This window comes from Daldinia childiae (assembly GCF_008694065.1).
Source record: "Daldinia childiae strain JS-1345 chromosome Unknown Scaffold10, whole genome shotgun sequence".
NCBI classification, from domain to species: Eukaryota; Fungi; Ascomycota; class Sordariomycetes; order Xylariales; family Hypoxylaceae; genus Daldinia; species Daldinia childiae.
Window position 1 is genome coordinate 749,220 of NW_022984651.1, and position 26,492 is coordinate 775,711.

The following is a 26,492-nucleotide window of genomic DNA, read 5'->3' on the forward strand; positions in this document are numbered from 1 at the left end:
GTATCAAAGATATAGGTGCAAGGCGCATACGCAATCATTTTTGCACGACGCGACAAGGACTGATTGAGTAGTTGTTGTCTTCCTTATTATCTCATTATCTTATTATCTACTTCCCTCACCAACTGCGGCGACAACTCCAATTGCGACCAGCACCACCACCCGCGGTACATTTCGATACATACTTGTTATTCACTAGGTTAAGTGGTAATCGCAAGAGCCCAACCGAGAATCCTCCCGCCCGACGTCGCGAATCTTTTTTTTAGCAGGGGCGTGTCCCGGCTTTTGACTGCTATCGACCTTTTTTTTACACTCTACTTGCGACATCTAATATTTGAAAATATTAGCAATTAGTAGCCATTAAATAACATCGACGTAAGCGTCGACAGGTCGAGAGACTACCTCCTTACTTTCGCCCCCTCCTGCGGTTTTTGCTCGTACTTGCATCCTTTGACCGCAACACCGGCCAATAGCCATTCGATCCAACCAACATCTCGCAGCTCTGTCGCGGCTGCTAGCGCATCCAACATGAACCAGGCAAGCCAGTACGGAGCCGCCCCGAGACGAACTAATACATATGGCTCTCAGCATGATGAACTCCATATTTCTTCTACTATGAGCCACAGCGGCCAAATCTCTCCGCGGGACTATACTACCGCCTCCGCTCCGCACATCAAACTCGACCAACCTGCATCGCAACCCGTCAATCCTCAATACCAAACTTCGGGTGTGCCCAACGTCCTTCAACCTGGAGGACTAGGCCCCGGTCGTCCCCCCGCTCTAAGTGCCAATACCGCACCTACCCTACCCACCATGTCCGGTGCCATACAACACTCTCCGAGCGAGTACGCTTCGCCGTCCAAGCCACCGACTTTGAGTTTATCAGCACACGGCTACTCTCGCTCTAGTCCTGCCGCTCCTTACGAGAATTCTTCTACCTCGTACTCCCCCTACACTCCTACCACCCCCGGAGGATCCAACCCCGGCTCATCACAGTACATGTCGCCGCAAGATCCTAAATATACCGCTCCCGGCTCTCAGCGAAACATCTCCAACACACCGCTTGGCCTAGCAGACATCCGACCTCGAGCCGACTCAAGTCTATCCGATGGCCCGCCTGGTACACTGGGCTACGAGCTCGCCAACGTTCAACCATCTACCAGTAATTACTTGGCTCCTTGGGCGCTATATGCATTCGACTGGTGCAAATGGGCTCCCCAAGCCAGGGGCGCCGGCAAGGTTGCCATTGGAAGCTATCTAGAAGATGGCCATAACTTTGTATGCTAACGACCCATAGCTCGAGTCTTAACCTATTCATGACCACTACTGACCCTGTTTATAGATTCAAATACTCGACACACAGGTTACGAATACCCCTTCCGATATATATACCCCCGGTTCGTCTAAGTATAGCATGGAATTTACCAAGGTTGCAGAAGCAACCCATTCATACCCCGTTACGCGCCTTCTGTGGGAACCTCCATCTTCCCAGAAGCAATCTACTGATTTACTGGCTACTTCTGGCGATCATCTTCGGCTATGGTCCTTGCCATCCGACGCCCAGTCATCCCATTCGAATAATATAACCAAGCCGAACCTAGGCGCGCCTATAACGAAGCTTACACCATTGGCGCTATTGTCTAATTCAAAGACGCCAGACCACACGGCGCCTCTCACGTCGTTGGATTGGAACACCGTCTCGCCCAGTCTTATCATCACCTCCAGCATCGACACGACTTGCACTATCTGGGATATTCCGTCCCTAACAGCCAAGACGCAACTTATTGCTCACGATAAGGAAGTCTACGATGTTCGATTTTGTGCCAATAGTGTGGACGTGTTCGTTAGCTGTGGACAAGATGGGAGTGTGCGAATGTTCGACCTTCGCAGTTTGGAGCATAGTACTATCATCTATGAACCAACCGCCAAGGATGACCGAGGTAAGTTACTAGAATGGTATTCTTGAAGATAATTATTTTAACCGTATGACAGATGCGAATGGTGGCAGGATAAGCCCGACGCTGGCCCAGCAAACCATGTCTCACGCACCGCCCCTCCTGAGGTTGGCAACCTCGCCTCATGACACTTATCTCTTAGCTACATTCGCCCAAGATTCTAATGTTATTCGCATTCTTGATGTACGACAGCCGGGGCAAGCGTTGCTGGAACTACGCGGCCATGGTGGATCCCTGAGCTCAGTTGAATGGTCTCCTGGACGGAGAGGGCTACTCGCTTCCGGTGGCGATGACTGTCAAGTTCTACTATGGGATCTGATTAACAGTACTCCTACCCCCGGTTCGTCCTCCAACGGCGCCGGCTCGGCAGAGAAACACCTCAGCCCGGTTGCTAGTTGGCAGTGCGACTACGAGGTTGGCAACCTTGGCTGGGCTCCTCCTCTCCACAGTGGAGACGGTGTTGGCGACTGGCTAGGTGTTAGTGGTGGACGAGGAGTCTGGGGTGTCAAGATTTGAAGTGCTCTGGTTACGCATGTGAAAACCCGACACAGTTGGAATACTACGAAGCAAGATCCCCCCTATGCCAACAGCCATGCTCAACGATGATCTATAAGCTGGCACTACCCCTCAGACTGCTATATGCATTTACGAAGCAAGGCGTTATCCAAGCCTGTATCACGTTTTTGGTTACGAGCAAGCCCTTATAGTTCGTGAGTGAAGGGCATAGCTGAGCAGGAGACAGTCTATTGTCGGGTAGAGTAGACTGTTTGATGAAAATGAGGGAGCCGATTCGATATCCGATATGAGAGGCAAAGGTTGTGCCGTTCAACACCAATCGTCTAGGAGTATCGTACTCAGTCTTAATTTGTATATTAGCAACCATTCTAGTAGGCGAGCAGGCGGAATACCGCGATGAGTCGGCAGATGGATGAATCGGTAGGCGGCAAAATGCCAACGGCTGGTGATTGGTGGTATACAGCGAGGAACGGCCGCTTCAGTACAATAAGAAAGTCATGCACCTTAAAAAAAGGGGAGTAGGGGATGAAGCTAAGGTGTGTTTTGTTCATTACTATGCTTCCAGTTTTATGCTTTGTAGTACTTAAGAGATATATACCCCGGTGGGTGCATGGGGAGTAAAAGTACTACGTATTATTGCTATTATTAGTATTAGTATTGATGACTTTTTATATTTTATGTGAGAAGGAAGATTATCAGAATTTCAAGCGAGATAGTATTAAAAATGATTTTGACGCTTTCGACAACAACACTAGTATTCAAATGCACTGATACAGCATAATTTAACATTTAGGTCAGGTAAACTTTAGTTAAGGCAAAGGAAAGTAACTTGTTATGCTTGGACATAAACGAATGTATCTATATTTTATCTTATTTTTTTGCCACATATGATTACCTATAAATACTAAGTATCTCATATAATAATCTTTTTTCTTTGTACTGTTGTGATTCCTTAATCCTTTCAGGCGCAACTACGTGAGGTACCTAGGTACATACGTGACAGCTGGCAAACAACCAAATCACTTACTTCCAAAAACATTTCATCATTGGCCCTTTGGGTTTCCCCGCTAAGCTTTATTTATATTAGCGTGATTGAGCTTCCATTCTCCAGAATTATCCCAGAGATTTAGCACGTTGCGGCTGCCGCAGTTGAACGTAAAAGAAACCATCTTTCGCGTTTATCCTTCATCAACTTACCAATCTTGCACACCTTTTTCTTATTTCCTTTCATTCTCTTCGCAACTTCTACCTCTTTTCAATTATTTGCACGCGTCGATACATACGCTTTAATAATTGGGCATCATGAGTGATCCTCGCGACCCCGACCTCGAATCCGACGAGGAAGAGGACTTTAATCCAGCACCTGCTGACATTAGCGACGAAGAGCAGGATGATCAACCAAAACAGCAGTCACGAAAATCCTCACCTCCTCGAAATGGAGGCGATAATGAAGATGAAGACGAAGATGAAGATGCTGAGGATGTCATAGGAAATGACGACGATGATGAGGATGAAGAAGAAGATGACGAAGAGGACGAGGAGATTCAAGTAGGTGATTCCATATTCATTCTACAATCCATTACTCTATTCTTTCTACACTACTTAGCTTAAGAGATAAATTTCTAACTCAATTTCAATGTACAGGGTCATCGTCGCAAGCGTCGTCGCGACAGACGAAACGCGTTCATCGATATAGAAGCTGAAGTCGATGATGAAGATGAAGGCGAAGATGATGAAGAGGCTGCAGAAGAGAATGAGGGATTTATCGAGCACGAAGAAGGAGGCGATTTTGGCGAACAAAGCCGACTAGATGATGATCGACGACATCGTGAGCTCGACCGACAGCGTGACGCTGTTACACAAGAAGATCTAGAGCGTGCGGCCGAAGGCTACGTACGCAAATATGGAAACCGTCGCACTGCTAAGGGCATGGGCGATTCTGCAATCATTCCTCAGAGGCTACTCCTACCAAGCGTGGATGACCCGGGTATCTGGGGTGTGCGATGCAAGGAAGGCAAGGAGCGCGAGGTAGTCCAAGCCATTACGAAGAGAATAGCCGAACGCTGGAATACCAAGGACCAGCTAGCTGTTACCGGTGTCTTCGAACGAGGCGGACCTAACTCTATCTTGAAGGGCCTGATATACGTGGAAGCCCCTCGGCAGACAGACGTGATGATGGCACTCGAGGATATGATGAACGTATACCCTCGTACCAAAATGCTTCTTGTTGACATCAAGGAGAGACCTGATTTATTAAGGGTTCAGAAGACACCTACTCTAGAGCCTGGTGCTTGGGTACGACTCCGCAGACCTGCCAAACATGCCGGCGATCTCGCACAAGTTCTTGATATCACAGAGAACGGCCTTGATGCTAGAGTGCGCTTCATACCAAGACTCGACTATGGACTACGAGATGAGTCAATGTCTTTGACAGCCGATAAGAAACGACGACGCCCAGTTGCAGGTCCACGACCCCCTCAGAGGCTATTCAGCGAAGTCGAAGCGAGGAAGAGACACCCCCGTACGCTTCAGTATAGCAGCCAAACCAATACCTGGAATTACAATGGCGACGAATTTGAAAAGGGCTTTCAGGTTAAGGACATCAAAATCCAGCACCTGGTTGTCAGCGATGTGAACCCGACGCTAGAAGAGGTTACGAGATTTGCCTCTGGAGGCGAAGATGGGGTTGAAAATATCGATCTCAAATCGCTCGCCGCTAGTCTTAAAGATAGCAATGCAAACGTCGCGTATCTCCCAGGCGACGTAGTAGAGGTATACGAGGGCGAGCAGAAGGGTGTAGTCGGCAAAGCTACAAATGTCCAGGCGGATATTGTTACAATCTCGGTCACTGAAGGTGATCTTGCTGGACAGACTATCGAGGTACCTACGAAAGGCCTTCGCAAACGATTCCGAACCGGTGATCATGTCAAGGTCATTGGCGGTAGTCGATATCGCGATGAGGTCGGTATGGTCGTGAACATTTCTGAAGATCGTGTCACCCTTTTAACCGACCAAACCACTACTGAAATTACTGTATTCAGTAAAGATCTCAGAGAGGCCAGCGATATTGGTGGCCAGGGATCCTTGGGCCAATACTCATTACTTGACTTGGTTCAACTTGATCCTATGACGGTCGGTTGCATTGTCAAAGTAGACCGAGAGACGTTGGTTGTATTGGACCAGAATGGCGATACGAGACAGGTTATGCCTTCACAAATCGCTAACAAGCTACCAAAGCGAAAGCTCGCCGTGGCCGCCGACCGCAACGGTTCTGAAATTAGGCCGGATGACGTTGTCAAGGAATACGGTGGCATGGGTCGGCAAGGCAAGATCGTTCACATCCACCGCACTTACGTGTTTTGTCACACGAACGACACCACAGAGAACGCTGGTATTTTTGTATCCAAGGTTAACAACGTGTCCACGATTTCAGCAAAGGGTGGTCGTGTTAACGCTGGTGGTTCTGGGCCGGACTTGACGGTTATGAACCCTGCAAGAAAGCTGAACCCAAATGGTGGCCGAAGCGATATGCCACCACCCAAGGCCTCATTCGGGCGTGACAAGCTGATTGGTCAAACGGTCACGATTAGAAAGGGTGGTTACAAGGGCGTGCTTGGTCGTGTCAAAGATACTACCGATACGCATGCTCGCGTGGAAATGCATAGTAAGGGTAAAGTCATTAGCGTGCTCAAGAGCGATATCACGGTTCGTGATAGTGTTACTGGGCGTGAAATCAAAAACTACGACACCCGCCGTCCAGGTCAAGGAGGACTTCCCGGAAGACCTGCTCAAGGGAATTCAGATTGGAGCGGAGGTCGCACTCCTGTGGGTGGAGCCTCATCACGAACTCCCGCCTGGAAGACGCCGTCCGCAGGAGCAAGTGGTGGACGCACCCCTGCGTGGAGTAAAGGCGGTGACGGCGGTCGAACGCCAGCGTGGGCTGATGGCTCCCGCACTGTCAATCCTTATGATGGCAGCAGAACTTCTTATGGTTCTGGTAATCGCACGCCTGCTTGGTCTTCGGGCGCTAAAACACCAGCACCTGATCACTTTAGTCACGGGTCCAAGACACCCGCGTACAGTGGTGGTAGCGGTGACAACTGGGGTTCAAAGACACCTTACGGTGCTTCCGCGGCCACTCCAGGAGCTAGTGGAAATGATACTTGGGGTTACACTCCTGGTGCAAGTGGATCGTCGAATGCCTACGATGCGCCAACCCCTGGTGCTGGTCTTCTGGGTGCTCCCACGCCTGGTGCCATGAATGCCCCGACTCCTGGTGCCTACAACGCGCCTACACCTGGTGCTATGAATGCGCCCACCCCCGGTGCTGGCTGGCAAGGTGGATGGGGAGCTGACTCGGCGCCCACACCTGCTGCTACTGCCCCGACACCAGCAGCAAGCGGCTTCGCCTCCTCAAGCGGATACTACGGAGCGCCCACCCCTGGCGCCTATAATGCAGAGACACCCGCAGCAGGCCCCCGATACACCGACGACGACTAGATTTTTCAGGGAGGGATATTATAAAAGGAAACCTACGGGGCGGCGAATGGTGTGGAGTTTGCTACTTATCTTGCTTTTTTGAGACGCACTACCCTAAATATGTACTATTAGGACAAACGTAGCCATTTCCAGTTGACAATTCCAATTCAGGATCCTGAGTTTAAGCTCTTAATTTTTCCGTGCTATATCCGAATAATTTCTGTAACCAGTGCAAGATTATCTTCGACCTACGTTCTGATATCGTAAATAGTTGTGAACGATGACTACCTCTTTTCAATTCGGTATTTTCAGGGGTAAATCCAGACACCTGTTGGAAGCGTCTTGCATCCTTTACCCATGTCCTCTTTCCCACCCCTCCTCACTGCTGTTCGTCAAACGAGCTTCCGTGATCCATATTTTACTTGTCAACGCCGTGGGCTAGATGGCATTATGACTATTCAGATGGGCCCATCTCAAGTGCGTAAACGTGGATGCTCTGTTGTGATGTCTTAGGCAGGTACTCATAGTCATTAATACGGTTGAACAAACATGTTGCCTGTGTGTCTGTCCGTCTAGTTAAGTGTGCGTGTATAGCTCTGTACACGATGATATAGTTAATTCCCCGCTTCTTGCTCGCATAGTAGGCAACACGCATGTAAGACATCCAGGGCAAAGTGTCCACCAGCGCTAATTACGAATCAAGCTAGCTGGAGGGCCACGGCTGTAAAGAATACGATATAATAATAATTTGTTGATGGTGTTGGTGTTGGTGTGATGGGTGGGAGTTGCTACACTCGAATTCCTGTGAACTAAGTCGAAGATCACGATTTGTGCTTAGGGGGTGGTGTCTCGGGATTTACTTTAAGACAAGTTGGGAATTAAGGTGTTATTAAACTAACTGGAGACTATGAATACTTGTGTTGAGCCAATATTAAAGGTGCTTTTAGATAAGGTAGAAAATATTTTAATAGGATTCTATAGGAAATATCGCGAGAGATGTACCCCGATGTTTTGTATGATAGGCATGAAAGAGCTCTCTAGGTACTAATAAGGAGTCTGCAGTTTCTATTTAGAGAATTCTATTACTATATTGCTGGATTTTATGCTATATTCCTTCACTTTTACAAGTTTCTATAGATTAGCAGATACATTTATCAAGAGGACTGCATAATATTAACTCACCGCGGAGATCCTTGAAACTAAAATAAAATACAAGAAACACGAAATGACGAACATCAAAAATTTTTTATGGCCGTTGAAAAAGTTGAAATAGAATGGAATCCCCCGTCTATCCTGATTCCTAGATCCATGAAGTCTCGGATTGAAAGGATCGTTGCTCATAGCAAACATTAGCCATGAACAAGTGAGTTACTAAACCTTCCCAAACGACTAAAGGAGAACTAATTACAAGCGTCGTTGAAAGGCAGAAATCTAGCTGTGTTAATAGATTTGTGACTTTTCCCCCCCTCAACACCCAGCGAGCAGGAATAAAGGATAGTTAGGTAGAAATTGAGTATGGCGTAAACCATAACAGCTAAGGAAGGAAACAAAGTAGTGGATAGAAAATCTCGATAATATCAAAATGTTCAAAATTACTCTTCTTCCATTTCCCCCTTATTCGGGATTTAGTTCTGCTCGTTTTGCTGGATATATGGTAGGTCCGAATTCTCGGCGTCCATATGCGGGAGATACTCAAATCCAGACCAGCTATTGCTCATATTCCCGTAAGACCAATGGAACTCGGGTTGGTCTAGTACTAAAGCTTGAGAGGGGCCAGGCATGGGATTAGGTGGAACTCTTGTCAGTTGATTGCCTCCATAGCCGGGGAAATTCTGCGGCCCATAAGTCATTCCTGGAGGGATCTGCGGGGGAAGGATTCGGTATTGGGCTTGAGGCTCCCTTATAAGCATCGGCTGGCTGTTTTGTCTGCCCAGTTTTGGGACCGATATATGCCGTTGGGCCATGTTTGGGTTGCTCATGACTGGTGTTGTAGGCATGGTAATCTGGGTTGCTGTCTGGCCGCTAGACGAAGAATTCCCTAAGGATGGTGTGTCGTTCAGATCCATGTGGAGATTATAAGCCCTTTGTGCCAACGAGCTTAGACGGCTTTTCATTAGCAACTCTTGCCCTTGGATAAACTGAATATCACCGGACATGGTTCCGTGATCAAGGAATCTTTGGAACAGATTCGCAAAACCCCTAGTATTTGCTGGTGTTGGTAACGACCTCATTCCTATAGTAGTCCGTTCGGCCCCTAATCGATTATCAGACTTGTATTAAGATACACCTACTGCTTCACGCCGGAAAACCTACAAGGATGCGGAGGGCGAGATGCTCCTGGGTATATCGTCTCCCAGATGTTAAACCATTTCTCGACATCGGAAATCTTTTTCCTTTTCTTTCCTCCACTTCTGTCTAGTAGCGTCCATTGCTCCATATTTATGCCCGTGTTGGATTCAGAACTCCCTACGGCACATGGCTCCGGTTGCTGGCGATGTGTCTTTAGTTCAGCGACGCTTTCTTCAATAGCTTTCCCCTTTCCTGAGAAGTTTTTATAGCATCGCTCGCATTGTATTAAAAGATGCTTCCGCTTGATGTGTTCCCTAAATGACAGTTAGTTCATTTTCTTCGGTATTATGATGGATCCTTACTTCAATCGCTGGATTGTTTTGTATCCTGATTCGCAGACGCGATATTGGTCTCCGGTAATGGGGTTACTGCAGAACCTAGCAGGATCCGACTTATTGAAAGGGCAAGCATATCGTCCTCTCTGCTCGCCTGATATCGAGCCATCGTCGTGGTTCTCGGGTGAACCGCTCCCCTCGTCATCTCTTTCCCCATCTCCATCGTCGGAGCCTCCACCCCTTGATCTCAAAAATCGTTGCTTCTTGCGGGACTTCGAAGGCCGCTGGCCCGCGCTAGGATTTACAAAGGATTGTCGTGAGCTCTCTCCTGAACCAGGGGAGTTTTGGCAGGTAACAACACCTTTTTGCCAACCTCCAATTCTTCGCGCTTCACTATGAACTCGATCTTTATGTAATTCCATAATAAGCGATGCAGCAAATTCCAGATCAGGAATATTCATCAGCACTGCAGTCTCAATCTTGTCTGGCTCCCCGGCCCATTCGTCGTTGTCTTCTTCGTCTTCGGAATCGAAATCGTCGTCTTCAAATTCGCTACTAATCTCCTCGTGCCTGATTTTGCTAGTCTCACTAAGTCGACCACTAGAGGTATTGTTCTCGTCATTATCATTAGATGATATATGCTTTTCGTCTGAATTTTTCGCTGAAGGTATGACATCGTGAAAGTCGCTGTCCATCGCTTTCATAAGCATTTGTTTGGGATAGCTACATGTTGCAAAATCAAGGATAGATAATGTTTAATAGGATAGAGGAAGAATTATAACTTACCGTATATCTGGAATCTGGGATGGGTTCCGAATTTCGTCTTCGGCATCGGAGGGCCTCTCACATTGTTCGATTACATTCAGCTCCGTCTCTATGAAAAGGTCATCCTTGAAGGAGGCCGGACTCGCTTCCGAGTACACAGCTGAGGATTGGTCCCAACAAACACTTTCGACTGTACTTGGACTGTCAGACCTGGTGGATAATGCGCCGACACGTTGGAGCAAATTTGGAGTTGAGCTTTTAAGGAGGCAAATATCAGTATTAGCCCCAGATTCACCCTGGGCGTGTAAGCTCTTTCTAGTTGTCTCATCTGGAGGGCATAGGAGCATCATATCTCGAGGTGTAGATGATTCCATCGCGGCTGCTTCTACCAATAGAGCGAGCAGTCGTGGTATAATCTAGTCTGCAATGGAGACATAGCTCTCTAGCCGACTTCACAAACCACCTAGTTGTAGGAGCTAGCTGTGAGCCTTACTAGATGATAATTAAAATAAATAATAGGTAGCTATATTATGATCCTCGGACGTGTCTTGTTGGTCTAAGTAAAGAATAAATGCCAGCGGGGGATTAATTCGCAAGATAGGTTATAGCAGGGGTTAATGTTAAGCTTACAGCCAGAGCCTCACGCATTTGCGCGAGCCTTCTTTACTGCGCAAAAGAGTGACGAAATCCTACGCAAAATGCACTTTTGGCCTGCCTATGCCGACAAGTTCCACCAATTAATTTTTGATTTATCTCAATCGCAATCCAACACAAGGTTTCAATCGTAAGCCGCAACACTTAACGACGCAAATGCGCCGTATTTGCCACCGGCACCGACACGGTATTAATGCTAGATGATTTCGATATATGGGAATCTGAATAAATCGATTTTATTGACGCGCGAGCTCAGCGTAGTATCCGGACAAATACAGCTATACGGAATATCCCCAAAACCCTACATCTGACGCGTGAAGGGCATCGTGGTATCACACGACACCGGATCCTCCATGTGTGTTATTTGCGAGTTTTGATGTTGGAATAATTCCGCATTATTGAGCAAAGGGCGACAAGTTCGCTCAGTTCTTGTCGGTGAACCTATTGGGTCTCTTGGCGTTCGTGGTCACGCGTACTCATTAGGATAGACTACGGTGTGTTGATACGCGCGGCAACTTGAAGGGTGGCGAATAGGGTGGGAAATGGGTGTAATTGTAGTACAGGGAACTCCTCTTAGACACTATCGCGTATAATTTATTGCAAACGATCAGATAGAATCCACTCGAGAGCGGTAGGGTGATTCCCTTCGAGGGAAGCCTGCGTTCCCTACACGCTAACTCTGCGCAATTCTGCGAGCAAAATACTAAGATTATTGCTCTTTCGATTGATAATCTAAGGGAATGTGGATATGTGATCTACCATGATAAAATAGGGTGTTTATAGTCTACATTACCTACCCCTGGTACATTGGATATGTTGCGTATTAGATAGAAATTCGCAGGCGAGATACTTGAGTCATCAACGCAAAACCTTTACACACCCTATAGCGAGCTTCACCCTTAGTTAAGTGTGCGATGGCGAATTGTGTCTTAGTGTCTTTCAATTATCCTCGCATCTGCGCACAATTATATGGAAAGGGTCCGTTCGCCGTTGACTAACTGTGTTTTAACACTCAAGTGCGAAGATACATGGCAGTACTTGCGAGTATTGAGGAGAATAGTTCAAATCATCTGCGCAAACGTCCATGTCTTCGACCTGGATGTCTATGGCCTAGATGTCTATATATTGGGCACCACCCAAGCAAAGCTGCATTTGATAGAAACCTGAACTATCCTCAGTCAACTCAAACAATCCAAACAATTCTCCACACAATCACAATTCTTCTCAACACCGAACTAAAATACCGGGAAAATGGCAGTATCGACGATTGTTTTTACTCAAGTCAAGATGAGCTGCAAGGGAAACAAGAACAACATCAATAGGAAGGGCGATGATCAAACTTCGTCCGGCGATCCCGGTTTGTATTATTCATAGACTACCCTTTAGAGGTTTTTATTAACAAATTACCTACCTAGGTTACGGAAAATAAACCTTGTCGCACTACAATTCATCTTCAAGGTTGAGGACGGAATCACACGGCTTCTTATGCCTTACCCTTATACCTCTCTCTCATAATGGCAACGGAGGTGGCAAGTTGCTAATTGCTTACGACAACGATAACTTGGCTTGGCTTATAGGATATTAATATTCAGCCTATTAATGGGGCAGATACTTGGTTACTTACGTATCATAATTATGAGAGTATAATGTAACTAATTATACACATGATGTTGCGTCCCTATTGTGAGGTGATCCTTTACAACGAAGTGATAGACTGTCAAAGAAGTTGAGTTGTCGGTGAGGATTCCTAGATTAACATGATAGTTTCTTAAGTCATTACCTAAGGTCAATACTCCAGTGCAAGCTGCGGTAACAGAGTCATCTTGGACTAGTTGTATTCTAATTCTTTAGGTATATGATGTTTACACAACTCTTTATAGGAATAAGTGGCTAACTCTAACATTTGATGGCACTATTAGATTTCAAATAATATACATGTGTCCAATTGGAAGTCTTATATCTTTATCGAGCCAATATCATTATACTAATTCATTCTTCGTATATGAGGTACAACTATGACTATTAACTGTGCATTACTCCTATCTTATGGGAAGAACTTGTTCTTTGGGCGCTTGAGACCCAAATGCTCTCGCAGAGTTGTCCCCTCGTAATCCTTACGGAAGATGCCTCGCCTCTGCAGCTCCGGAATCAAGCGCTCGACCACATCATCAAGACCCTGCGGTAAGAAGGGGAAAACAACATTGAAGCCATCTGAACCTTCTTGTACAAGCCACTGCTCCATCTCATCAGCCACCGTCTGGACCGTTCCGACAAATGCCAGACCTGAATATCCTCCATATCTTTGTGCGAGTTGGCGGACGGTAAGACCTTCGGTCGCTGCAAGCTTTAACACACTCTCACGACTTGACTTGCTTGCGTTAGTCTCGGGCAGCTCAGTCGGTAGAGGGCCGTCTGGATCTAAGTTGGCGACGTCGTAGCCAAGTGCAATAGAGAGCGAAGCAACGGAACTTTCATAATGCACAAGACTGTCCAGCTTCAGCCGCTTAGCTTGGGCCTCTTCGACTGTATCACCAATGACTATAAACGCGGCAGGTAACAGCTTTATATCATCAGGACTACGGCCCACAGCAGCAAGCCGGCCCTTCACGTCCTTGAAGAACTCCTTGCCCGCCTCGAGATTTCGCGGTGCGCAAAACACTACCTCGGCCGTCTCGGCAGCGAGCTGTTTCCCCGGCTCTGATGCACCGGCTTGCACGATTACTGGCCATCCCTGCGGTGGTCGCGCAATGTTTAGTGGACCCCTGACGTCGAGTTCGGCTCCGTGATGATCGAGAACGTGCAGACGCTCGGGATTGAAGAAGATGCCGCTTTCGACATCACGCACAAAAGCGTCATCGGCGAAGCTATCCCAGAGTCCTGTCACCACATCGTAGAATTCACGGGCCCGAGCATAGCGTTCACTATGCTCCTTATGCGCATCCTGGCCGAAATTGCGCGCCGAGTCTGGATTAGCGGTTGTGACAATATTCCAGCCAGCACGGCCTCCGCTCAGATGATCGAGAGACGCAAACCGCCTTGCGATGTGGTAAGGTGCATCGTATGTCGTCGAAGCCGTAGCGACGAGGCCGATGCGCTCGGTTACTGCGGCCAGACTTGATAATAAAGTGAATGGCTCAAATGATGTGACAGTGTGGCTGCGTCGGAGCGCCTCGATGGGCATGTTCAATACGGCTAGATGATCGGCCATGAAGAATGCGTCGAACTTAGCAGCTTCTAACTTCTGCGCAAACGACTTGATGTGCTGGAAGTTGAAGTTGGCATCGGGATAGGCACCGGGGTATCGCCATGCTCCTGTATGCAAGCTCACCGGGCGCATGAAAGCTCCCAGACGAAGTTGTTTCTTCTGTTGCTGTTGTTCGGCCATGTCTACTATTCGTATCTCTTTCTACGGATCTACAGGGCTCCTTTACGGAGGGAGCGTGCCGTTCTTCTACGTTATAAGGTAGGCTCCGGCCCGTCCGGATCGGCTTATACACCGTGGGATGTCGCCATTACTGAGGGGTATGACGAGAGATCCAAGAAGCCAACCCCAAAGCCTGACAAACAAATGTTGCATAAAGTGGTAACAATCGGACTTAGTTACGCCTTCGATATCAGTATTGACTTATAAATCAACGAAGATACATGAGGCTAAGTTGACGACTTAAGGCATCTACACCAATCCAATTCATTCTTTGATGAATTCTACTACCCGTGTGACTTGGTCGAACATGATGCTTACCAAAGAAAGTCTCCGACGGAACAGTTTCGATTAGTCTCTCCGTTACTATGCTTGCATCAATGTTGTCTTCATCGCTAACATATGAAAAGTGTGATTTGAAATCATATGGTATATTAGCTTCACCGTCTCCAATGCGTAGGTAATTAAATAAAGGAGAGATGACGAGAAGAAAAAGAGGAGACGCGATGGTTTCCTTTATTGGATGTCCGACAGCTCTTGTAGGGGTGGCGAACAACACATTTTAGTAAAATTAGTATGGTCTTTTGAAAATACCATGATATCCACAGGGTTAATAAGGTCTACGACTAGGAATGGGATTCTATCCGCTGGATAACAGAATGGAATTTTATTATAAACGTGGATTCGCTTCAATGTCGCTGACTTCCAAAATGGCACGATAAATACCTCACAATACAATATGTCGATATCGCCGAATCTACTTGTCTTGAATCCATGCTCTAAAACGTGGGCTGCCCCTTGATAGTAACCCAGGTTTCCACGATCATAACTTCGACATACGAACTTGTAAGATTTCGGCTTCTATGGAGTAGCAAGGGGCTACAAGGGCTACCCTGCAGTTTCGCTAACCACTGGGGGATAGTGGAGTTGGGTTCCCTTCGCTTTAACTAACCGCTTACCCCCTGCTTGCCCCTGTTCGACTTCAGACGACATGAACTCATGAAGAAACCCCGTCTTACATATTATCATTCTATCGTTACACTATTCTTTTTTCTAAACGAACTATATTCGGTCAAAATTTACCTTTGATATATAGAGTATAATGTTTATTTTGTCCGTAACTATTAGATATTATACAATAATTAATAGAATATCAATGTCAGGAACAGGGATCGTGCGTTTTCTAATCTAAGATTTTCCACTTGGTGAGCCTCACGATAGCGGCGGCTAGGCGAACCCGAAATGGCCGTCCGGACGCGGGCTGCTAACCCCATCATTATATCTCCCGATATTGAAGGATCTCTCAGGGTATCACCAGTATGTTCGGCGCCATTTGAGGTGTTCGTCTCTTGGCATTGCCGGGTCCAACCTTCGCAAACCGAGCTCGCGATACCAAATCTTAAGGTGAAAAAGGGGACGTGGGTTTCAGCCAAGACTTTCTTGGCTTTCTTCACGCAAAGCGCGTTGCACAACCAACTCGACTAGCGACAAGCGTGTTCGTCTAGGTCCCTTTTCGAAGCTTCAGCTCGGCTACAGTTACCGACGAGATAGTTGAGAGCCCCAGAAATATTGAAATGATTTTCCGGATCTTATGAAAATCAAGCCGTATAAGATCTACGGCTTCCCGCCCATACGTTTCGTAAATCTTTTTTTTTTCTCTATCCCATTCTACAAACATCAACAGCCAGTTTCTATTCCTTCTTTCTTCTCCAACAGCTGTGCTGTCCCTTTCCATTACTCGTATTCATTTCATTTCGCTAGTCGAATAAAGTTAGCCAGTCGTTGACGACTTTGAATCATCCGACTTTTTTTACCCTACCACACCAAAATAATCACAATGCGTTTCTCTATCGCTCTAGTTGCGGCTTACGCTGCCTTCGTCCAGGCCGGTGTCTTCACCCAGCAGACATACAACGACATCTCTATCTCCGGAGGTGTTGCCGGTAACGCACAAGAAGAAGCTCTCGCTGTCTTCAGCGCTCTTGACACAAACAACCTGGCCAACGCCGACAAGGATGACATCGCCTTCCTTAACTCAGTCAACAAGATCTGCAACCAAGCTGAGAAGGAGGCATTCAATACCGCCATCGACGATGCCTCCGGTGAGGCTGCCGATGCTCTCCAGCGCGGCAAGATAAAGAACAAGGTTCTCAAGCTCCAGGCCACCATCTTCCGCTTGATGATCGAGCAAGCCCAGGGAGAGGATGTCTCCGCCGACATGGCCAAGGAGCAGAAGAAGCTTGATAACAACATCAAGCAGGACGAGGACGAGGCTGGCAATGCTTCAACCTTCCTGTCCTTCGATGCCACCACCGCTTAAATTATCGAAACGAAGACTTAGCGTCTAGAGAGGAGGAATACTCATTTTGGTCAAGCATAATGGCCCATATACCCAAATTTTTATGAGCAAGGGGTGGAAATGTATGAGTACGAGTATGGACTTTAATTCTTGATACCGAAGGAACGAAATACAATATTTTCTGTTGATTTAAAACTTGGGTTTACATGTGTGATTGTATGTGCATAAGTGAATCGTTTTTGATATAGGATTTCGTTGCAGTGTCTGTGACCTGCTATCTAACTATGTCTAGCAGAGAGCTATTAACTACTTCCTATCTTCTAGGCTAGAGGAAGTATTAACTGCATGATCACAAGGTAGAAGCTGTCTATTGGGATTTCACTACGTAATTCGTATTAAGACTCAAAGTCAAGATATTTATTTAGGATATTCTCAATATTATTCGCTTCCTATCACGAATTCCGCAGACCCTATCCCTCAACTTCCACAGCCACTTAACAGGTGAACACAGCAGGTCCAGGGGCGGTGTAAGAAGTAGGTACCGGGTAGTAGATGTTGATTAATAGACCAGGATCGGTAGCCTTGTAAGCGCCAGGGAACGAGACAAGGTTCGTCGGGGTCTTGCTGCCGCCGCCAGTAACAGTGAGCTGCGCGCACGAGATGTACGTCTGAGCACCGCCGACCGAGCCCGCGGAGTGAAGGGCGATGTGCTCGACGCGGAGCAGGTAGTCGCCGGCGGGGATGCACGACGGGATCTTGGTCGTGACCTCCTTGGCGCCCTGGCTGGGCCAGGTCAGACCGCTGGGCGAGATGTTCGGGCCCTGCGAGAAGATCTTGAACCATACTGCGCCTGAGCCATCCCACGAATCCGCTTTCTGGCCTGCGGGCACCTTCGCCATGTAGAACTGTAGGGTCCCCGGGTGTGAGACGGATGCGTCGGCCGTGAAGCCGACGGTGGAGCCGGCAGCTACGGTCATCGTCTTGGCGCCCTCGTTGCCTGCGGCGAGTTGGTAGCAGCGGAACTGATCAGAGCTGACGTCGGTCACTGCAAAGTGTTAGTTGATGCTATAAGATCGAGGATTTAGAGGCAAATGCTATAAAATACGGACCTGGTCCATTGCTCTGGTAGTTGGTCGTCTTCCTCACGTACTCCCACTTGCTTGTAGCACCGCCGTTTGCAACCAGCGCTGGGAAAGTGTCTAACCGTATATTAGTTATTTTACTGCAGATCATATATGGTTTTATCTAACTTACAGTGAGCCTGAACGGCAGCCACGAGGGCGAGGACAGCGGTAACAGCCTTCATTTTGTCAAGATATAGGAATGTAGGTTGACAATGTTGAAGTTCCCTGACTCTGGTGTGGATGGCTTTGAAGATCGGCGGCACTCGATATATATACCTGGAGAATGTCAGGGGGGCACGCGTCGTACTACTATTATTATATCCATGCTCGCTTTCCACGAATTTCTAAAAGAAGCATGGGGAGATCAATTAAATTCTTGCATTACCGAATGATTGAGCCATGCTCAATGACGACCTTACATGTTTGGACGCGGCGAGATGGCTACCGAGCGGATAAAGGTCCTCCGGGTAAATGATACTCACCCTTGTATAACTCCCCCATGACCAATCAGCTTTCCCACCTTGATTAAAGTCGACGGGAGGTAAATGAAGCCATGAAGTCTTGGAATTCCGATATGCAGGTTATATTCTGTGGGGTAGTGTGTTGAGTCCACCGGCCCAGATTCTTGGTGTGCAGGTGTGGCCGTTCACTTAGGGGATAGACCTCGTGCCTTCGACATGAAGTCGGCCCAATATCCCGACGCTTACCGACACATTAGGAATGGGCGAAAGACTGGTGAGTTAGTATTTGTCAGTGTAGTAGCACTGGACGGACCGAAGTCAAAGACGTTAGGCTGCCTCCTCACTTCGGGCAGAAGGTGGTTTCATTGTATTCCGCTTTGAGCTTGCAAATGCTTCGATTCTCTCGACCCAAGAATGCAAGTAAACTCAATCATGTAATTGGGAAGAATATGGCTACGAATAGAAACGTGAACAGGGTTTAAACTTAGATCTTACATTTTCTCCTTTAAGTAGATGTATGGCTCAAGGTTACTAATTAGTAGAAGTAGTTCTAAACTAACCCTATCGTGTCTAAGATCTTCGGCTAAGACTTTGAGGCTCTAGTAATATTTTTAGAACTCACTGTATATCCTAGGGTACTCCATAATGCCCACATTCTGTGGGCGGAAGAATGAAGCTGTATGCTATGAAAGAGTTCATCGCTGAAGGGGCCTGAAAGATAATCCAAGACAGAAGATCCTGTATTCTTAGTAGAACCTGGATCAACTGTAGTTATTCAAAGACTTCGACTAAGCTTATTTAGAGACTATAGAGTATGAAAGAGAATGAATGCCATTTACAAAAGCTTTGGCGTCTTCATTGTGAGAAGCTACTCCGCTTGGATCCGTCAAAGAGAAACGTCAATAATAACATTATTGATAAACAACAATGCTTATTGTCCTAATGACACTTGAGAAAAGTATAAGAGCCAGCTTAAAACATCTCGTAGATTCTATCATTCCAATCATCACAACAGCTCAGCTTAGTATTCGACATCTTCGGTTGACAGGATCAACCATTCACACACTTCTACACCGGGGGAATCTCAACAGCCATTTCTAAATTCTACTCATACTTTTAACCCTTCAACCCTTTACATCTTCAATACCGCCCATCATGTGCTGGCACCCCCAACAACTCTACACCTGCGGACATCGCCAGGACTATTCCAGCCAGGTGATCGCATGTCCCTTGGTTGCTTCCTACGGCCGATGCCCGCTTGTCACTCCCATGGACGCCCCTGAGTCTGACACGGTTCGCGTCAATGAGAAGTGCCACAGTTGTAGACGACGATAAGTAAGTATGAGTCGAATTCGAAAATGGTTCCAGAGGTAAATACACCCTTATTCTAGTAGTACCGGTTTCCCCTCTCCCTTTTTCCTATCGCAGAGCGACGGAGTGGAAGTAGTGTGAAGATGAAAGTAAATAGTAAGCTCTAATACATTTTAATGTTTAAAAAGAAAACGCGTCAATTTTAGTGATTTACCTATCGTGATTTATAATTGATTAAGTAGTACTGTTTAACCCTATAGGATATCTCGTAGTCTACATAATGCAGCTGATTGCCTTAAATTTAAAGTGTATCATTTAATAATTCACTGAGTATAACCCCATCTTTGCTATAACAACATATTTCAGAAGTCAAGAGAAATCCATAGGCTTTTAAGACGTACTACCAGGTATACTTAAACTAATTGAGCAGCAGAATCGATACGTACGTCTACACTTCGTAAGTCTTTGGAACCCTGTGTAAAGAGTTGTGCTACTAAAGCGGCATAGTATTCAGTGACGTAGCTAAAAGTTCTATAGTGTTTAAATTTTGATATATAATAATTCTTATATAAATCTCTATATAAATAGGCCATCCCTCTCCCCTATTCTCGGGGCTAAGCATGGATTAAATCAGTCACCGATACACCTATATACTGCAGTCTCGGCCCCTACCTCTCCTTCCATACAACATGATCCCTGATATTTTATAATAGAAAAAAATATGCCGTAAACACAGAATAAACTGTTATACCTAAACATTTTCAAAACGTCCTAGATGCACCAATATTCCCCCGCGAACTCACCGCTGGAAAATCACTCGGCGACTCCCACTCATAACTAGCATTCGACAACGTCCATATGCGAGAACGGCGCGTGTTCATATCCCAACTCCCGCTTTTCTGCACCGCCATCGGCACGGATACGCTTTCCCCGAAGCTGAGGAGCATAGCCTGGAGCTCGTTTATATCGTCTTCGAGCTTGAAGTACATACGCGTTAGGTCTACGTAGTTGTCCTCCAGTTGCCGGTATTTGAAGCACTTTTTCGCATCCCATTGCGGGTTAGAGGCGTTAATAAACCAGTCGCGCGCGTCGAGGTACCGCTGCTTTGCGGTGTATAGCTCCCCCTGTAGTTCACTCTTACGGCATATTAGTTCATCATGCCTTTCGGCAACTGTTGTCTTCATATCCGGGGTGAACTGACCGCCACGGTGCTGGGAGTATGTAGTAGGAACACCATTTCTCAGGTCTTCCTCATCGCTATCATAGTCCTCGTTCTTAGCACTTCTGCCATTGCACCGCGCGATGATGATCTCAGGTAACCTTTTAACCTTGTTCTTCAGCAGAGTACAACTCCTGCGCCTCCTATCACATCCATGCTCCTCTCCGAAGGCCTTTATTCGACTCCTTAGACCAGGCAGCGACTTAGAGCGCTCTCTAGATGTACTCTCGAATATCAGTTTGTGTATTCCATAGATCTCCCTATGAAAAGTAGAAATTTGGTTCATTATCTGATATTTATCTAGCAGGCCACTTAAATGCGACCTGTGCCACAAGAGACATTAATGGCTATTCGCGGATAGGAAAATTGTTTTACATTAAACCCCGAATTAGAATTCAGTTGGAATATTAAATATATTCTTTATTTTGATAGTAAATACAAAGACGTGACTTGACAATCAACTATTAGCTGTATATCTCAAAGGCCAGTCGTATGATCTACCCGAAATTAACAATGCAGCATTATCTGGCCAACCTTTGCTTTGATTATAAAGCCGAAGATCCTATTTTACTAGTTATCATTTTATTAGCTGGAGACTTGGGTTTTTACCAAGGTAGAAAACCGGAGTTAGAGTAAATATCATATTGCGTACCTATATTCAGTTATATCGCTTGCCGCTATGTATAATTTGGTGCATGATACTTGATAAATGTGTAATTATAAGAATGATATAGTATTTGTCAACAGAGTGAGTATCTCACTGTTAAGTACGATAGCTAGGTACCTGTTAATGGTAACGAAATTAACGCTCAAATTGTTGTAACGTCATACCTGCAATAGTTAAATAATCGATCAAGCGTATGCCAAATATTATTTGGGCTTGTTGCTTATTGCTAACTATCTTTTTGTTGTGTTCAGTGGCTTTATACGAGGTAGTTGCTTGAAAAGCAAACAAGTAAACCTGAAGTGGATCGAACAATACTAAACGCTCCTCTATCTCGGGTATAGATTCGACAGGAGATTCCACATCGAGCAGCTTGATATTGATGGACCTTGTAGCGTAACCCCTTCTCTTACTTCAATACGAAGTGGGTACTATTGCTACCAGGACAGTACTCCATTGACACTGCAACATATGCAGCAAACATCTACCAGCTGCCAAGCCTGAGCTACATCGTCAGCTTACTAGTCTTAAGCTAAAGGTCGAAGCGACAAAGAGCTTGGTGTTATTGCCAAGTCTAATTTTCATGTTTTTGGACTACTGATAGTCGACGATCTACCACCTAGTAGCTTCGCCTTCTAGGTGCCGAATGAAGAAGATCCGACGATCAAGGTATTTGGCCCCTTTAAGAAATGTTGGTATCAGTAGGTAAAGACATGGCTGGGGCCGTAGGCATGATGAATTTCGATTAGCAGAGTAAGTGGCGATGTCGAAACAAGACATGGGTGGTTTAGAGGTGGTTGCTTGGTGGACGTTCTATGTAGCTTCGTGGAGCCACTAACACTTGGAAAGGTATTGAAGAATTATCCTTCATTTTTTCGATGATGTCCTTCGATCGCAATTCATGAAACTGATAGTTGTAAATAGATCCTTGACCTGTTGCAATAGTTTCACCTTGGAGACCGATTTCTCCTCCAATAACTCGCATTGGAGTTTCAGCATTTGAGCTTGCTTGCTGTCGGGCCTACCCTCTATTGTGGCAATGACTCGTTTAGTAAGCCGTTGGGCATTATCAACGAGAACCGAAGCGATATGGATTAAGAGGACAATCTGCATCGTTGAAGCAGTCGTATTGGTTGCAACAAAGCTCCCAACTCGAACTTCTGGTACATGCACATGCGGCTCGACAAAGTCAGGAGACGCTAAGGTAACTTGAGTACACGTTCTCGCGCAGCTGATAATAGTCCCTATCGCGTCTACGATTTTGGCATGACAGGATACCAGAAGGTTAAAGAGAAAAGTATCAATTTCATTCTGATCATCACCTGGGGTCGAAAAGAAAGCCGCTATATCGTCAGGTAGCTCGGACATGTGAAAGCAATCGGGATCCTGGCAGTCAGGAGAGTCTGGTCTATCAAAAAGGACGCTTAGGACCTGTGGGTAAATATCCGTGAGGTTTTGAGCCAGAGTGAAGAGTTGCTCGATGCACATGGTGCGGGAGGTATTTTGGATGAATTTATCATGATATTCCGCAATTGGTCGATTCTTAGGCACATGGACGTGCGATACTGATGATAAAGTTATGGACACTTGATCAACCTCAACAGCCAAGGAGGTTAGTAGACGGACACAGGTTGACCGCGGATCCTGAGAAGCTGGCTCTGATTGTTCAACTGGTTGATCTGGAACTTGTTGATCTCGTAGGGATTCTTGGGGAACTTCTGGGGGAGTAACTAAAGTATTTTCAAATTCCAAAGGAGGCCAGTCAAACTGCATATTCATATCCAGGTCGCTGTTCAAGTAGGTAAAATTAGAGGCCGGTAGCGCGCGTCGAGTGCTAAGTCCGGCCGGGCTGAAAATACAAGTGGCGTCGGCCTTGAGACATCTTGTACAGGTTGAAACTCCAGGCTGCTTCGGACATTTGAGCTTCTGCGAGTGACAACGATCACAACTCGATCTTAAAGGACGTGGCATATTGACCTTTTTGTTGTCTTAGGAATGTTTCATTCCGTAGGTAGTTAAATGCTTAATACCTTAGAATAATAGCACACTGATAAACTTATTCATAGGAGAGGACGTTATGATATTGAAGATGACGACGCATTGCTTAGATCCGCTAATGCAATAATAAAAAAGGTATTGGTGGAGGAATGGAGCGACGCGCCTACTAATACATGTAAGTGCCTAAAACATCAGCTCTCTTTCAGCTAAGGATCTCAATTCATAACTCTTAATTCATAACCTGCATTAATTTCACAACTAACCTAACTTAGAATAGTGCAATTTTATAAATTTCATTAACTGAGCATAAGTTAAGTTACTTCAGCTTAGGTAAGAATTCATCTTAGGTGAATACACAGTGATACAATATTTTGTTCTTAATATTTCTTCTAAAAACTCCATGTACAATCACTTCTAGTTATATAATATATAACTTATATTTAAACTGAAACTGTTTGCGAATGTTCTAATATTACTCATCCGGAGTTCCATACCAATCGGCATAAATACTATGTAAATCCTCATGCAGGCCGCCTCCTTGTAAAGCGCCTTTGGCTGGTGTTTGTCACAATTGATTCTAATAACCTATTGGATGTGTTAATAAAATCTATAGATATTATGTCCCCCGACGCCCATAAAGCAAACAAGGCCTGCTGACAAACGCCACTAAAGAGCCAACAGGGCTGGTTGGCCTGGCAGGTGGGATTCGCGTACCTACATGGTGACCGGGCGACAGATCTATCACCAGATAAGGTCTTGATGCCGCTGGTGCAGATGTCTGTCTCAAAGTCTTATCGCCCAGATCGTAGATGCGAAAGAGCATTATGCAGTTATATATCGCCCAACTTGGGAATCACTTATCTTGTTCCGTGCTGCTTCCTGTCTCTTCTCATATTTCCTCCTTATGCTTTTTTATTTTACTTCTTACTACTCTTATGTTGTACCTGATTAAATAAGTATGCATATCGGTATTATAATAGCGATATTGCGTGGGGTTTAGGCAAGCCAATCGAATTTGATGGATCTCAGCACTGTAGGCACCGTCGTTGAGGCTCTGGTTGCAACATACGCAGCTGGCCTAGAATACTACACCAAATGGCAACACCGAAAATGGCAGGAGAATCATTATGAGAATCATGCCAGAGGAAATCTAGGCCGAACTAATACATGTGCTTTAAGCACGTCTTTGAGTTTCTCCCCAAGCAAAATTAAGGAGGCATTTGATAGTGGGGTAGATATCTTCGGCACTGGGTTCTCTGTTGGAGACGGTAAGCTACCTTGGATCTAATACTCTCTCTCACCTACGTCCCCTAATTAGAATATGCAGATGTATGCCGCGAGAGCTTAAAACGCGACCTCGAACGTCTACAAGAGCGCATATATGCTCTACGCAAAGCTACTCGTGCCGACAACGGCTCACTTGAGCTCTTCGAAGTTATTCGTGTGTCGGAAAGTGTTCGTATATCCTGCTTGGCCGCCTTGGCTAGTCAATATAAACGAGTTGCCGTTGGCCGTCTAGTGCCACAAATCCTGCCGGGAGTCAGACGGCGGTCGAGACTTAGTGTTATACCATCCGAAGAAGATATAGCCAATCCGGTCGCCGATAATAAAAGTAGCAGTATTGATGGCGACGCAGCCGGGTACGCACAGTCAAAATATGGCGGAGAAAGCCCTAGCAAGCCGCCGAACTCTCAATCAGAACCACCGTCCCCGCCACTAACTCCCAAGCAAGTTCCAGACGATATTCAATCAATCCACACAACGATCACATCTGATTATGGTCTGCAACCAAAGAATAGCGTGTTCAGCATGTTTTGCCCTGAGGCATTAGAATATCAAGTTAATCTTCAAAAATCAATGCCAGAAAACCAGAACTGCAGATGTGGGTATGATTGGAACGGGATGCAGACTGAAGATAAAACCGCCTTCATAGTGAAGGAAGGGTTTGAGATTACAGCCCGATTCCTCGGGAAATCACATTGTGACGGCGGGTTTGGGTGCGTCTTATGTACCTCTAGCGGCAGAACAGAGAGGTACGCAAGCGTTGAAGATTTGAGGGATCATATTAACGCTTCCCACACTAAGTGGAAATTACTTCACGATCAAGACATGGCCGGCCAATACGTAGAAAGTAGCAGTTCGACGGCCTCCCCTACATCATCGGGTTAATCGCCGCCTTCACTAGATTCTTCTATATTTATTATTCCGTCATTTTAGCAAGCGTTGTGGAAGTCCCGGCGTCGGTATTAGCTCTTCTGGCCATGTTATCAGAGATACCCAGGATAGTAGCTAGTTGGAAGTCATCGTAAACAAATTCATGCGTATTTATATGTAGTTACATTATGTAGATATAACTCTTGAGCCCTCCCTTTTCACCATATATCTTCTATATACCAAACTTCGTCCTTTCGATCATTTCATTAAGGCTGCGATATGTTTGAAATCAAGCATCCGACCCTTGATGTACAACAGATGATATAAATGTCGATCACAAGTTACCTGCAGACTAATAATATCAAACAGACAATGCAGTTATTAATGAAGTGAAAACTGTTCTAGTTGGTAAATAAGAACACATTACATCTGTCATTCTCATGTTGCTTCATAAGACGGCGGAATTTTCCTCCCTCACCAACACATGTTATCAGCATATGGGTAGAGTAGAGAGAACCAACAACGTCTTACACCTATATACGAAAGTAACCAATCTTTTCAAACAGGATGGATTAAGCAACTATCTGAATCCGAGAGATGAAGTTCTTAAGTACGTTCAACCCCTGAGCACCCTAACCCCAACGGGATAAACAACATTTGAGACCCGTATCCAGTTTTCCCAGGACGGTTTGGTAATCAGGGGGCGCCCGAGTTATCAAGCGGAGCCTCTATTGCCCCGAGCTGCTTTTGATCGTTGCATCTGCCCCGACATCACAAACTCAAAGTGCCTGTTCACAGCATAGCGATTACAAATTCCAACCCCCCCATTTAACAACGTCAATTGCACGTAC

At 46.0% G+C, this 26,492-nt stretch overlaps 7 protein-coding genes across 7 annotated transcripts; 4 read left to right on the forward strand and 3 right to left on the reverse strand.

The window, feature by feature from the left end:
- Nucleotides 1-525: 525 nt before the first annotated feature.
- Nucleotides 526-2,468, forward strand: GL218_07943 (putative WD repeat-containing protein C17D11.08; the record flags this gene model as incomplete). Its single annotated transcript, XM_033584725.1, has 3 exons — nucleotides 526-1,275; nucleotides 1,340-1,937; nucleotides 1,990-2,468. The coding sequence occupies 3 exons, from the start codon at nucleotides 526-528 to the stop codon at nucleotides 2,466-2,468; spliced, it is 1,827 nt and encodes a 608-aa protein (XP_033441146.1).
- A 1,302-nt stretch (nucleotides 2,469-3,770) lies between these two features.
- Nucleotides 3,771-6,968, forward strand: GL218_07944 (Transcription elongation factor SPT5; the record flags this gene model as incomplete). Its single annotated transcript, XM_033584726.1, has 2 exons — nucleotides 3,771-4,016; nucleotides 4,113-6,968. 2 exons carry the CDS (start codon nucleotides 3,771-3,773, stop codon nucleotides 6,966-6,968), a joined length of 3,102 nt encoding a protein of 1,033 aa, XP_033441139.1.
- Nucleotides 6,969-13,034: 6,066 nt separating this feature from the next.
- Nucleotides 13,035-14,375, reverse strand: GL218_07945 (Nitrilotriacetate monooxygenase component A; the record flags this gene model as incomplete). The annotated part of the gene is made up of 1 exon (XM_033584727.1): nucleotides 13,035-14,375. One exon carries the CDS (start codon nucleotides 14,373-14,375, stop codon nucleotides 13,035-13,037), a length of 1,341 nt encoding a protein of 446 aa, XP_033441140.1.
- Nucleotides 14,376-16,248: 1,873 nt separating this feature from the next.
- Nucleotides 16,249-16,731, forward strand: GL218_07946 (putative small secreted protein; the record flags this gene model as incomplete). The annotated part of the gene is made up of 1 exon (XM_033584728.1): nucleotides 16,249-16,731. One exon carries the CDS (start codon nucleotides 16,249-16,251, stop codon nucleotides 16,729-16,731), a length of 483 nt encoding a protein of 160 aa, XP_033441141.1.
- Nucleotides 16,732-17,204: 473 nt separating this feature from the next.
- On the reverse strand, nucleotides 17,205-18,016 carry GL218_07947 (putative endo-beta-1,4-glucanase D; the record flags this gene model as incomplete). The annotated part of the gene is made up of 3 exons (XM_033584729.1): nucleotides 17,205-17,755; nucleotides 17,820-17,909; nucleotides 17,965-18,016. 3 exons carry the CDS (start codon nucleotides 18,014-18,016, stop codon nucleotides 17,205-17,207), a joined length of 693 nt encoding a protein of 230 aa, XP_033441142.1.
- A 2,427-nt stretch (nucleotides 18,017-20,443) lies between these two features.
- On the reverse strand, nucleotides 20,444-23,460 carry GL218_07948 (uncharacterized protein; the record flags this gene model as incomplete). Its single annotated transcript, XM_033584730.1, has 3 exons — nucleotides 20,444-20,556; nucleotides 20,598-20,934; nucleotides 23,116-23,460. The coding sequence occupies 3 exons, from the start codon at nucleotides 23,458-23,460 to the stop codon at nucleotides 20,444-20,446; spliced, it is 795 nt and encodes a 264-aa protein (XP_033441147.1).
- A 1,045-nt stretch (nucleotides 23,461-24,505) lies between these two features.
- Nucleotides 24,506-25,656, forward strand: GL218_07949 (uncharacterized protein; the record flags this gene model as incomplete). The annotated part of the gene is made up of 2 exons (XM_033584731.1): nucleotides 24,506-24,755; nucleotides 24,815-25,656. 2 exons carry the CDS (start codon nucleotides 24,506-24,508, stop codon nucleotides 25,654-25,656), a joined length of 1,092 nt encoding a protein of 363 aa, XP_033441148.1.
- Between the last annotated feature and the right edge of the window lie 836 nt (nucleotides 25,657-26,492).